The sequence below is a fragment of the Mustela nivalis genome (assembly GCF_964662115.1).
Source record: "Mustela nivalis genome assembly, chromosome: X".
Lineage (NCBI taxonomy): Eukaryota > Metazoa > Chordata > Mammalia > Carnivora > Mustelidae > Mustela > Mustela nivalis.
This window is the reverse complement of record NC_139040.1, coordinates 100,581,271-100,594,293: the sequence shown is the minus strand read 5'-3', so window position 1 is coordinate 100,594,293 and position 13,023 is coordinate 100,581,271. Positions and strand designations below refer to the sequence as shown.

At 41.4% G+C, this 13,023-nt stretch overlaps 1 protein-coding gene across 3 annotated transcripts in view; it reads left to right on the top strand.

Annotated features, from left to right (window-relative positions):
* Nucleotides 1-13,023, top strand: part of SYTL5 (synaptotagmin like 5) — a 261,585-nt gene that overhangs the window by 195,235 nt on the left and 53,327 nt on the right. For all 3 annotated transcript variants that reach the window (XM_082717896.1, XM_082717897.1, XM_082717895.1), the window contains 3 exons: nucleotides 3,174-3,289; nucleotides 4,505-4,613; nucleotides 7,583-7,717. In XM_082717896.1, coding sequence (XP_082574022.1) covers nucleotides 3,174-3,289; nucleotides 4,505-4,613; nucleotides 7,583-7,717 — 360 coding nt within the window. The remainder of the gene's footprint in view (nucleotides 1-3,173; nucleotides 3,290-4,504; nucleotides 4,614-7,582; nucleotides 7,718-13,023) is intronic.

Here is a 13,023-nt window from a genome sequence, read left to right as displayed (position 1 = left end):
GTCGTTTTCAATTGCTGATTTATATTACTTCCCTTGTTTTTTTTTTTTTTTTCTTTGTGTGTAAACTCTGTCCTTTTGCAGAGGTTGGCAAATTTTTAAAAACTGAAATTTCAGAGAATAAATATTGTAGAGTTTGAAGGCCATGCAGTCTCTGCTAAAAATACCAAACCTTTCATTTATAGTGGAAAAACAGCCAGAGATAATACATAAACAAGTGAGCATGGCTATAATCCAATAAAACTTGACTTACAGATCCTGAATTTTGAATAGAATTCATATAATGTTCATATGTCATGAAATACTGTTCTTTTGATATTTTTTTTTCCCCAACCACTAAAAAAATATAAAAACCACTCCTAGCTCCCAGACCATACAAAACATGTAGTGGGGATGAATTTTGTCCACACACCATTGTTTGCCAACCTCTGCCCTATTGGTCTCCTGAATTCCCTGTATTTATTTTATCACACGTCATTTCCTGGGTTGACTATTAGAACAAATATGTTTCTACGTTTGAGTATTGTTTTCCTTTTTCTTGCCATCATAACAAATTTAGCAGTTTCAAACAGTGCCAATAGATTATCGCCTGGTTCTGTAGCTCAGAAACCTGGGTTGGCTGGGTCTGTTTCTGTAGTCAAGGCTCACAAGGCTGAGATCAAGGTGTCGGCAGGCTGAGATCCTGTTGGAAGGCTTTGCAGAGATTTGACTTCCAAGTTCTCTTTTTAGACAGAATCTGATTCCTGATGGCCATAGGAATGAGGCAACTGTGTCCTTGTTTGTTGTTAGCTAAGAGTCAGGTTTAGTTCTAAAATCCTTTCTCTCTGGTCCTTACCTGTTGATGTCAATATCTCAGAACCTTCTTAGTGTGTTGGATCTTTCTCATATTTGGAATCTGACTTCCTGTTCCATAGCTTTGAAGTCTCACAGATCTGACTTCCTCCTGTTCATACTGATTTTAAGGGCTTTAGGATTACTTTGGGTCTACCTAGATCATCTAGGACAATCTTTCTATTTTACGGTCAGCTGATTCGTAAATTTAATTCTGCTAACGACATGTGATCAGCAATACCAAGCATTTGGGGGAGTAATGAAGGGACAGGAAACTTGAAGAGACATGTTTTAGAATTCAGAGTAGCATGATTACCACCTCTGTTTCCAATGTAAGTAATGATATATGTCTGTGGAGCACTAGAGGTATGCAGAAATAATTTATCCTATCCAAGCATTTTGTGTTGGTAGATTAGATCCTCTCAGATTTGATATATTACATAAATATACTGGAAGTAGTTTGTAGCTAATCCAGTAGCCCTTGTTTCTTAACAGATGATCTAGCTGCTTGGGAATAAATCTGAAATATACATGCTATGGTCATTCCTTTCAATGAATAATTTGCTCCAAGGGTAACGTTTTCACTCCCCCCCCCAACTAGTGGAACTGTATTTCATATATAATTTAATTGTTTTAGATTTTATTTATTTTACAGAGAGAAAGAGAGAGAGATCACAAGTAGGCAGAGAGGCAGGCAGGGAGAGAGGGGGAAGCAGGTTCCCCACTGAGCAGAGAGCCCAATGCGGGGCTCCATCCCAGGATCCTGTGATCATGACCTGAGCCGAAGGCAGAGGCTTAACCCACTGAGCCACCCAGGTGCCCCTCATATATAATTTAATTTTGTGTTTTATAATTGCTGGTAAGGAACATATTGACATATTTTCCTGGGGTGGTTTTTTCAAATTTAGGATCCAATTATTAGTTTTTAAGTCCACTTAGTTACTGAATCATATGTATATGATTCTTAGGGCTAGAAACCTCTAGTTGATTCTCAGCTGCTTTCTTCAGCCACCATGTCTGACCTGTCACCAATCTTTTTTTTTTTTTAAGATCTTTTATTTATTTGATGGAGAGAGAGAGAGAGAGAGAGAGAGATCCCAAGCAGGCAGAGAGGCAGGCAGAGAGAGAGAGGAGGAAGCAGGCTCCCCAATGAGCAAAGAACCCGATGTGGGGTTCGATCCTGGGACACTGTGATCACGACCTGAGCCGAAGGCAGAGGCTTAACCCACTGAGCCACCCGGCACCCCATGACTTGTCACCAATCTTGCTGATTCTCAGTGACCCAAGAATCTGTATCTTTCTTTGTATCCCTTGCCCCCATCCCTGATACACATCTTCATCATTTCCTATTCTATCTGTTGCAATAACTTCCTAATTGGCCTGTGTCTGGTTTCTCCTTTGTCCATATAATGACCCAGAGATGAAATCATCCAGCCTGAGCTTTAGAAAAACCGAGAATATGGCCCAACCCTACCTTTCAACCTCATTCCCATTATGGTCCTGGGGAGGAAGTGCTCAGATGGTGGCAGCTGAACACTGCTGTACCAACACTTCTACAAGCCATGGTCAGAGAATGGTAAATAGGCCTGGGGTAAAGGGTTTGTGTAGCCATTGCAGGCTGGGCTTCTAAAAATGGACATGGTTGTTCAAAGATCCTTCCTTTCCACCTTCAACATTCAGTTGATTATGAAATCCAAGCAGGCCCTTCTACTTCCTATATTTTTAATTGATCTCATTTCTGTAAGTCTTGCCATTGCCCCAGTATGGGTCTTACCTCTCTTCTGGACGACTACCCTGGCCAAACTTGTCTCTTTGTTCCCTTTGCTCTTTATTCTAAGCCAGTCATCATATTACATCAAGGTATCGTTCTAAAGCAGAGTTCTAACTTTAGTCCCTTTGTAATTCAAAACCTTCATTCTTTCCCCATGGTTTCCACTGAAGAGTATTTGTGTTAACAAATTTGAGTGTTAACAATTTGAGCCCTAGACCAGGCTGCTCGGGCTGGGATCCTGGCTCTATTACTTACTTACCAGCTATGTGATATGAGACATGTCATTTTATTGCTCTAAGTGTCAATTTCCACATCTATAAAATGAGGATAATAATGTTTACATGGGGTTGTTATATGGATAAAAGCATATGAAGTATGAAGAGCTATTAGCAAGTAACTGGTATATAGTATATATTCAAGTAATAGTAGCCATTGTAATGACTGTGAAATACTCAAGACATTCAGGTAGACTTTGTAAATGACTAGCCAGTTTTTACTCAATTAGGGATTTGTGAGAGTTAATGATTTGGCTAAATAACTCAATTTCAGTGGTCTCCCCTTTTCCCTTGAGCAGACAGCTAAGGATTATAACTGGTGAATGGTTTTTTGAAGAAAAGGCAAAGCGTTTCAAGCAAGTCAACGTTCTGGGCACTGATGTAGTCCGACAGTCCATCTTAAGAAGAAGTCCAGGTAATTAAAATAATTATTTGGTTTCGAAACTGTCTTACTCTTCATTTTGGTGGGCTCCATAATTTCCCTATATATGTTGCAAATGAACATAGCTGAATTTCCTGAATCCCTTAGGTCATTTCAAAACTCAGTAGCATGAAATATAAATCTGCAATTCATACAAGGGAAGAGGAAGTCAGTAGAAAATAAAATCCACAGTGATTTTCCATATATCTGACACACTGTGATTTTCAAAGGATGCATTTATCTTCATCATAGATAGTTCTTTCCCTGAATGCATTTCCAGTATTTTCCTAGACATTTAAGAAAGTAACATAAAACAGATGAACTAAATGATTCACATTGTGAAAGCAATCCTTGATTTTTTTCAACATGATGTATTTCCATAAAATATCTTTTACATGTTCCTTTTACTAATCCAGTGGTTCTCAACCAAGAGATGGTACTGTGCACTGTGCCCTCCTCCCTCAAGCCAGAGGAGCATAGAAATGAAGGGGGGGTGTTTCTGGTTGTTACAATGCCTGGGGTGGAATGAATACTCTTTAGTTCCTAGGGTGTCTCATCTTTCATATCCAGAGACAAATGCCCTTGTTTTTAAGTCCGGAAGGTAGAGTTGGGAGATTTGGGACTGATTTCACTATCACTTTTAGATGTGGCCCCAGCAAGGAAGGGCTTTCCCACATGGGTAAGATCAATTCTGATGCCACAGGGAGTAGAGCTAGGGGGAAGCAGTTAGCTCTGGCTGCTTTCCCCACCCAAACTTCAGCACCATTCGGAATGTAGACTCCTTCAAGCCATGAGGTGTAGACAAGCAGCTCACCGTCACAGGAAATCTGGTTTATGTGCTCAGAAATCAGGTATTGTTTCTATAATCCCGTCTCTAGGGATTTTGATTTCTCATGAACCCAGCCTCCTCTACCCTAAAAATATCTGTAGAGGGGGTGAAACATCCTTCCTCCATCATAGTCATCCCTAGAAAGCTTACCTCAGCAAACCTCCCACAGATGAGTCCTGATCGTCATCTTCATCTAACTCTAGAGCACTCAGCAGATTAGAAATAACTGTGTGACTAGGAGACAGGATGGCAATGTCATTGCCAATTATTATAGACTTCTTTGTCCCATGTGAACGTAGGAAAGTGAATGAAGAATAGAAAATTGCTCTCATTTCTGGCCATTTTGTATGGAAATTTGTCTTCTGATTGTTTTTAATGAGGAACTGAAGAAACACAAAGTCAAGAGCAATCCCGCCAGGACCCAGAAAAGGCAGACACTTCACCTTCTTCCGGGCAAAAGGCCAGTCGTGATGGACCCAGGAAAAAAGGGTAAGACACACCCTTTCCAAAGGAATAGTTGATCTTTATTCCAGAAACCTCTGAAAGAAAGACTCCATGGTTTTTTCAAGTTGGATATCATTTCAGTGACACAGAGAAGGTCATCATACCCAACCAAGGCAACGTTCTATCATTCCCCTCAGTAAATGCAGTCTTACTTACTTTTGGTCTTAGATAATTAAATTTCCCCTTGGACCTGAACCTGTAAAAGTTTTTATTTCATTTAACATATCTGGTCCTGCCCAGAAAGGTCCTCATTACTTCGAGGTAGAAGCTTTCCTGTCAGGACCAGTCTTGTCTATAAAGACATGACAACTGGCTTGGTTGTAGAATGTCGCCACCCAACCCCCAACCTGAGTGCTGATACAGGAAGTAACCAAATGAAAGACTGATTAATTGGGCTTAAAACATAGTGTCCCCTGTTTAAAATGTGGGCTTCCTTAAGGAAGAAATCCCATTTGGCTACCTCATTAATTCAGAAAAGATATGTTTCAAGTACCAGAAATGAGAACGGGAGGCATATAGAGGAGCACAATTCAGAGAGGCACTAGGAAACCAGGGGTATAGGGGCTTCCTCAGGGAAGGAAAGAGACCCCCAAAAATGCAGGTGGAAAGGACCAAAAGGCCAACTTCTGCCTTCCAGCTCTACATTTTGCTGGTCTTTTTTTTCTCAGGCAACTGTTGGTCTATTTTGTTGCTTAGGTAGTGAGTGTTCTAACACCTGCCGAGTCAGTGCATGATTCTCTCTAGGTAGCAGTGTTTTGTTCTCTCAGTGGGAAGCAGCGTGAGACATTACTAGTATCTGAGCCTTTCTCTGACTCCAGAGAAAGTCTGGTTTGGTTTGGCTTTTATTCTTTGAATCACGAACTCTGAGTGGGAATGAAACCTAAATGCCCTGTAGCTCAGACACTCGTGACTAACCACGTTTTCATTAATTAGTGGGTATGAATGTGAGAGAGAGCCTGGAGTGACCAACTGTACATCCCACCCCACGGATGGGTCGTTCCTCCCAGGTTGAATCCATTCATCGCCCTTCAGCATTCCCACAAGGCCTTGTGCCTGCATACCCCTCCTTACCTGGTAGTCTGACACCACGCCCTCACTCGTCTTAGAAAAACTGAAAGTTCATTCCAACTCCTTAACATGACATTCAGAGATTTCCATTATATGACCCAATCCTACCTTTCAACCTCATTCCCATTTACAGTCGTCCCAGGACATACTTAACTGTGAGTTCCCCAGCACTGGACCTGTGGCTTTTTTCTTTCTTTTTTCTTTCTTTTCATGCTACAATTTCTGGCATGGAAATTCCAGCCTGGCTCATCAGGCTTGATTGAACAAGCCACACAGAGCACACAAGTGCTTACAGGAGCCGTAATTTGCAGATGCTAGCCCAGGCTTCGCTGCATAGGTCACAGAGCCGGAACTTGGAGCCGGGAGACAAGAAGTAACCCACCAGCACAATGAAGTGCAGGCACTCTGAATTTAAAACAGTCACAGCACCGGGACCGTGCCCTGGGGGAACTCAGAACTGAGATCTGATGGAACTGTCTTCAATAACTGTAACAGCTAGTTGGATAGAAAAGGTTCACGCCTGGAAAGTTAATCTGTATAGAGGAAGTTCGGGAAAGTTTAAGAGGACAATATGAGCTACCTGAAAGCCTTTCTAAATGGAAATGAGGTGTTAATTCCCTACAAGAGAGATCATAATGCAATAAATAATTAAGTAAATCTTAAAGAAGAAGCTTAGCTAATCAGTGGCGGGAGGTCACAGAGGCCATTGGGAATGACATCAAATTGTAAGTGTGACTAGATGAGGACCTGGAAAGATGGGCAGGGATCCACGATAGCCAAACGTGGGGAAGAGTGATTCCACTTGGAAATACAGCTTAAGTAGAAGAGTGGATGTGGGGTCACGTGTAAGGGGGCTCAGAGCAGCCCAGACTGTAGTATATTAAGTGTCATTTTCACCAAAATATGTAATTTTCCCATTAGATTGAAGCTTCTGACACTTTGACAAGACACTCTTGATATATCTTTGAAGCAGAGGCATTTGGCAGCTTTTCTTAAGATTGTCCCCCTACCTTTGGAGTACACTTTTTTCCCCCTAGAAAACTAGAATATAAGGTAAAAGAACTGGTTTTTCCCAATGCTGTCACAACAAGAAGATAGCTTTGGTTCTTTATTAAAGTATATTTGAAAACCCCTAGGTTTTGGGCATTCAGTAGCTTGGATCATGACTCAAATCTCAGTTCCTGAAAAGCTATTTTTGCTCAGTTCTAAATAATTTAGTAAAATGGCAACGGAGTCAGATCTCATCGTACATGAGACGCTCCATTGTTCAAACTTCACTCCCACGGGGAGAAATGTCACGAAAGATAGAAAGATGGTTTCCACCTCCTGGGTTTAGTCATTCATTCCGCAAGAATTGATTGGGTTCTCATGGGTGCCAGGCATCACTCTCAGCTCAGGGAGCTGTCAGGAAACCAGCAGGGCAGAGCCGCTGTTCTCACGGAGCTGTAAGCTAATCTGTGGCCACCTCGGTTTGTCCCAGAGAATCATTTTAGCTCCCTTCTCTGAGCAAGGGGAGTCCAGGCTCCCGGTCCTTAGTATCCCTGAACGTAGGCTCAACCCAGGCCATGTTTCTCCATTCTCAGGTGACAGTGGGGAGTTCGAAAGCTGATGGTCTTTTTCCTTTCAGGGATGGAAGCCTGGTCTACCAGCAAGTGGTATGGCCTTGGGACAATGTGATAACTTCCTCTACCCTCACCCTTGACAGTGTACTTGCAGAGGTCTCCCCAGGACCTCTCAGCCCAAAGGCCGTTTTATTGAAGAATTATTTACTGTTGAAAATATTAGAAATGGTATTTTTTTAAGAAATGGTATTCTTGAAAGGATATCTTAAAATGCCTTTTCTCGTATGTTACTTTTTAAGTATAGACCTATTTATGTAATTTCAGATTTCTTCTGAGCAAGTTCAGATCAGCAACCAGGGGAGAGATCATGACTCCAAAAACGGAAAGTGGGCGGAGCTACAGCTTGGACCTAGACAGCCAGAACTTGCGGAGTTTAAAGTCAGTCCCTGGTTCGGACAGGTAAGGTGCATATAGATTAGGCAGTGGTAGAGCCTGAGAAGAAAACTAATGTATTTTCAATCAGATGGTGCTTCTGGGTACCTATAAAGTATTACATCTTGGAGAACTCTCAACATAATATGAAAAGACAAGAGAATATTTTTTAATTGAAATGGAAAGCACTTACCCTTCTGGAATTACAGCTCTCAAAATCTTCCGTGTTACCTGTAAGGATGAGATTTGATGTTCTGGTGCTTAAGGCTGCGGTTCGAATGGAGATATACAGGAAAAATAAATTCTGCTCCTTGAGTTCATGATCTTTCTGTTTAAGTTTCTGAAAAAGAAACCTCTGAGGGAAACCTCTGCAGCTTTTAAAAAATTGATAATAATTTCATCAGTTGAACTGCTCCAGAGAATTTCCATAAATTCCACTTCTTTCTAGTTCCACCTCTTCTAACTCATTAACAATGGGGCCAGTGGAGAATCTCCTATTCACAAAGTTTTCACCTTGTCAAGAAAAGGAAAATGAAAAGGTAGCCAAGAGCATAGTCATCTCATATCCGGCTGGATTTTCTTTATCATCTCAGGGCATAAGCCAAGGCTTATTTTCGCGATGAATACATTATCAGAGGCCATGAGGAGAAAAAAACATCTATCCTCATGTTTCACTGGTTTGTCCAAATGTTAACTACCTTTTTTTTTTTTTCTTGGAGCTGCAGTAATTCTGCAAAGCCAGGGAGTGAAGCCTTTTTGGGTTACGCAAGCAGAATTGAATTCTCCCTTTTAATTCATTTTAGAATATGGAACACCAAATCCCCATAGAGAGGACCCTCTTTTTACTATTCATTTTCACCCCCCATGGTTAATCTCCATACCTGCTGCTTTTTTTCTCTATAGCATTGTTTCAAAGTAGTGCCCTTTATGTAAAACCACACAGGAAAAAAAAAATGAGGAAGTAGGAGATAAATCCTTTATTATCCACTATCAGAAGATCATCACGATATTCAGTATTTTTTAAATTTTCAAGAATATAGATATACTGGGGCGCCTGGGTGGCTCAGTGGGTTAAGCCTCTGCCTTCAGCTCGGGTCATGATCTCAGGGTCCTGGGATCGAGTTCCGCATCGGACTCTTTGCTCAGCAGGGAGCCTGCCTCCTCCTCTCTCTCTCTGCCTGCCTCCCTGCCTACTTGTGATCTCTGTCTGTCAAATAAATAAATAAAATCTTAAAAAAAAGAATATAGATATACTTCTTCGATGATAAAAAAAAAAAAATTCAAACCCTGGTTTCTTTTATCTTTGAAATAGTTTCCTTTGACTGACCTTGGGGCAGCCTCATGCCAATTTCCACAGAATCTTTCTATAAAATTCTCATTTTTGTTTTTGGTTGTTGTTGAACTCCTGAGTCTCAGACATGCTCCAAATTATTTAGAGATGATAAGCAACTAGGTTAGTGTTGCTATTTTTGCCCAGCCTCTTGGGGACTCCATGGATGAACCGTGTTGGTAACGAATTCAGGCTACCATTTCAGAAAGAATATCTATAAAAAGAGGAAAGATAGGATTCCTATTTGAAAAAAAAAAAAAAAAGGAACTTGTAAAAAACTCTCCTGACTCAACCAACAGGTTATTCCATTTTAAATTAATTAGTCTTCAGGTTACTCAACAAGAATAAGGGGTATGATCTCTAGTATCATAGTGCTTTTGTTGTTCTTCCAGAATCTACCTGCCTGGGTTTATTTCTTGGGTCTTATCCACGGCTGGGTGTAAATAATCATTAAGTTATAAAGCCATATGGACGTGTTTCTGGTGCACTGACTCAGGATTTTCTTGTTCTTGTTGTAAACTGAAAGGAGGCGAAATAGATTGATCTTTAAACCTGAAATGGTTTCTAGAAGATCAGAATGTAGTGGTCAGGGATGGTTTGGCTTCAGCATGTCAAGAACAGTGTTTTCCCATTAAGAAAGAGGGGGGAAAGAAAAGCTGTTTGGGAGATCAGTAGAGCAAAATGTTCTTTTCCTAGAACGTGCATTTATCAAAGTGATGACTCATTAATGGACTGCCACAGTGAGATGAGCTACATCATCCCAAAATTATTCCTTAGAAAGTTGGGCAGGAAGTAGCCCATCTTTTCTCAACTCTCATCACCAAAAGACGTTGTTAGCTCCTTTTTGTTTGCTTGAAGCTGCAGTAATTCTGCAAAGGCAAATAGTAAAACTGGCAGACTTTCTTTTCTCCTTAGGTTTTGCAAGCAAAACTGCCTTCTCCCCAGTAACTCATTTTCGAAGACGGAACAGCAAATTTCTCTAAAGAGAGTCTAAGAGCCCAGGCTCTTTGGTCTCGTACCTGACCCAGTTTAGCAATGAATTCCCCTTTTCCCCTCCATAATGCCTACTTTTTCATGGTTCATTGCTCTTTTTCAGGAGCAGCTGGCCTTGGGCATTCTTGTTTGAAACTCCTATCTTACCAGAGTGGAAACGATGTTTTTCCAGATACCTGGTTGACTTTCTCTTCAGTAGTTGGAAAGCAGGGGAGAGTATGAAGGGGCTAGGCAAGGCCCCGCAGCCTCCCAGGAGAGCATGGCAAATTGTTCTTCCCTTGTTGCTAGGGACCTGACAGAGGAGGCATAGGAGACTTTTGAAAAAATAAAAAGAATATGCATTAAGCTATAGTTGTTAAACAGAATGCTCCTCAGGGCAGGGATACCTAATCCCTTTTACATTGTGATGAGTTGTTAATGTGGTCTGATTTGTGAGGTATCTGCCTGAAGTCATGCTCGTCCAGAACCATACCCTCAGACAAGGATTTGTAAGTGAGTGGTTTATTAATGAAATGATTCCAGGAGAAACCAGTATAGGAGGAATGGAAGCAGAATAAAGAAAGGAAAGAACCCAAGCAATGTGCCATCTCAGATGAGGTCTGCATGTGAAAACCCAGCTTGATCCGACAAGGGATTCTGGATCCTAAATTGTGTCTCTGAGTTTTTTCATTTCGAGGAGCTGGACCATAGCACTCCTATACCAATTAGCCATTGACTGTGGATTCTTGTGGAGAGGGTTTCCAGATTTAATGAATAAATGTACAGGATGGATGCCCAGGTAAACCTAAATTTCAGATAAACAACTTTTTTAAAAAAGTGACATCTGGAGTGCCTGGGTGGCTCGGTGGCAGCCTTCAGCTCAGGTCACAATTGCAGGGTCCTGGGGTCAAGCCCCACATCAGGCTCCCTGCTCTGCAGGAAGCCTGCTTCTCCCTCTCCCTCTGCCTGCTGCTCCCCCTGTTAGTGCTAGCTCTCTCTGTGTCAAATAAATAAAATCTTTTCAAAATAAGTATTTAAATAAATAAGTTAACTCCCATGAAATATTACTTTCATTTATATACTCTATAAATAGTATATTTTTATACTAAAAAGTATTCATTGTTTATCTGAAATTAAAATTTAATGGAAAGTTCTGTATTTTATTTGATAACTCCAACCATGGGGGTCAGAGGAGACACACTCCAAAGCATATCTAGGCCCCCGTGCTAAAGGGCAAATCTTTGAAGGCCACAGGTGCAAGTCATTAGCAGGAAAGCACTCAGAGCTGGTACAAGTGATCTGAGTGGATCTGGGTAGGACATCAACAATGTCCCTTAAAAAAACAAAGGAAAAATGGAACTTTGAAGTTAAAATTCACTCTGTTCAGTAAAAAATAAATGAGGGGTGATGCTTTGTTTCTTAGCAGCATTTCTGTCGTCACACTGGAGAATGTGGCAAGCATAGCAGATTCACAAGGGTGTTTAACTTGGGTTGTGGCCATATCAGTGGGAGCAACACGAGATTTGGAGTTGTCAAACATGTCTTCAGCTAGAAACTTCTGCTTTTTTCTCACAGTCATCCCTTTTCACTCATCTTTTGCCCATCATACACACCCACCTTGACTTGGGCTCCCCCAGAACAGACCCTGAAATAAGAATTCGAGAGCAAGGGGGGGCGCCTGGGTGGCTCAGTGGGTTAAAGCCTCTGCCTTCGGCTCAGGTCATAATCCCAGGGTCCTGGGATCCAGCCCCGCCATTGGGCTCTCTGCTCAGTGGCGAGCATGCTTCCCCTTCTCTCTCTGTCTGCCTCTCTGCCTACTTGTGATCTCTCTGTCAAATAAATAAATAAAATCTTAAAAAAAAAAAAAGAATTCGAGAGCAAGTCATTTCTTTATGATATGGTCTTGGAAACCCAGGGGGATTGGAGAAGTTATCCAGGGAAGGAAAGGAAGCCAAAAAGACAGTATCATTAAGTCAGTTACCATTGTGGGTAATTGTAGGAAACAGTGTATAACTCCAGAACTATCCAGTCAAGAGATTGGGAAGCTGGGGTATGTATACACCAGGTCCCTATTGGTCACTGGTTGAGGACTATTTCGAGGGCACTAACTCTCTGGCACTTGGGACTTGTTCTGTGTACAGGCACCCCATGCTCTCATGATCCAAGAAAGTCTTCGGGCACAGACTTGTGGGTATTCCCAGTAAACAGGATTCTGTAGGTAGAGGTGAGGGCTAAGGGGCAATGAGTGGGGCACTGCTCTCTGCTACAGCATCCCTCCAAACCACGCCCCCGTCCCTCCTCCAAAGGTGCAGTTGATCAGACCACCAGTTGCTCCATCCCTGATTTGTGTTTACCTTATATACACGTGACTTTCCTTTTTATAATGTCAGTAATGTGAGGAGTTACAGAGACTTGGTGGTTCAGCCAGACGCCTGATATTATACTTTGGTTGGATCACAGCTGGGTTCTTCACGTGCTTCATTGTTGTGGCCAAACAACTGTAAGCCCAAAGATACCTCCTTGCTATCTGATCTGTTTCTCCAGTCATTTCTCAAAGATTCACTGCCCTAACGTGTTCTGTTTCAATGAACTAAATTTAACACAATTCTCTCCTCCAGTATAATAATTTTTTTTTCACTCGGGTCTATTATGTGCAACATACTTTCTCAGGGTTGCTAAGATACAATAATGGCCTTTCTTCTTCACTGAGGAGTAGAGGTATATGACTTGCTCACCTATAAATTGTATTTATACAGATAAAATTCAATACATAATTCTGCCCATATTATAGATCTAGTACCGTATTCTAAATGGTGATTAAGTGTGGAAGAGTTTAGACAATGATCCTATCCAACCCCTTCACGAACTTCACAAACTTTGTAAGGGAAGATTGGGACAACCAAATAATTTCAAGACAATATTGTGTCATGTTAAAAAGATGTTCCGTGTGCTATGGGAAAACCAAAAGGAGGCACTTACCCTTACAGAGGATTCAGAGAAGCTTCAAGGAGATGACCTCTAAGCAGTTTTA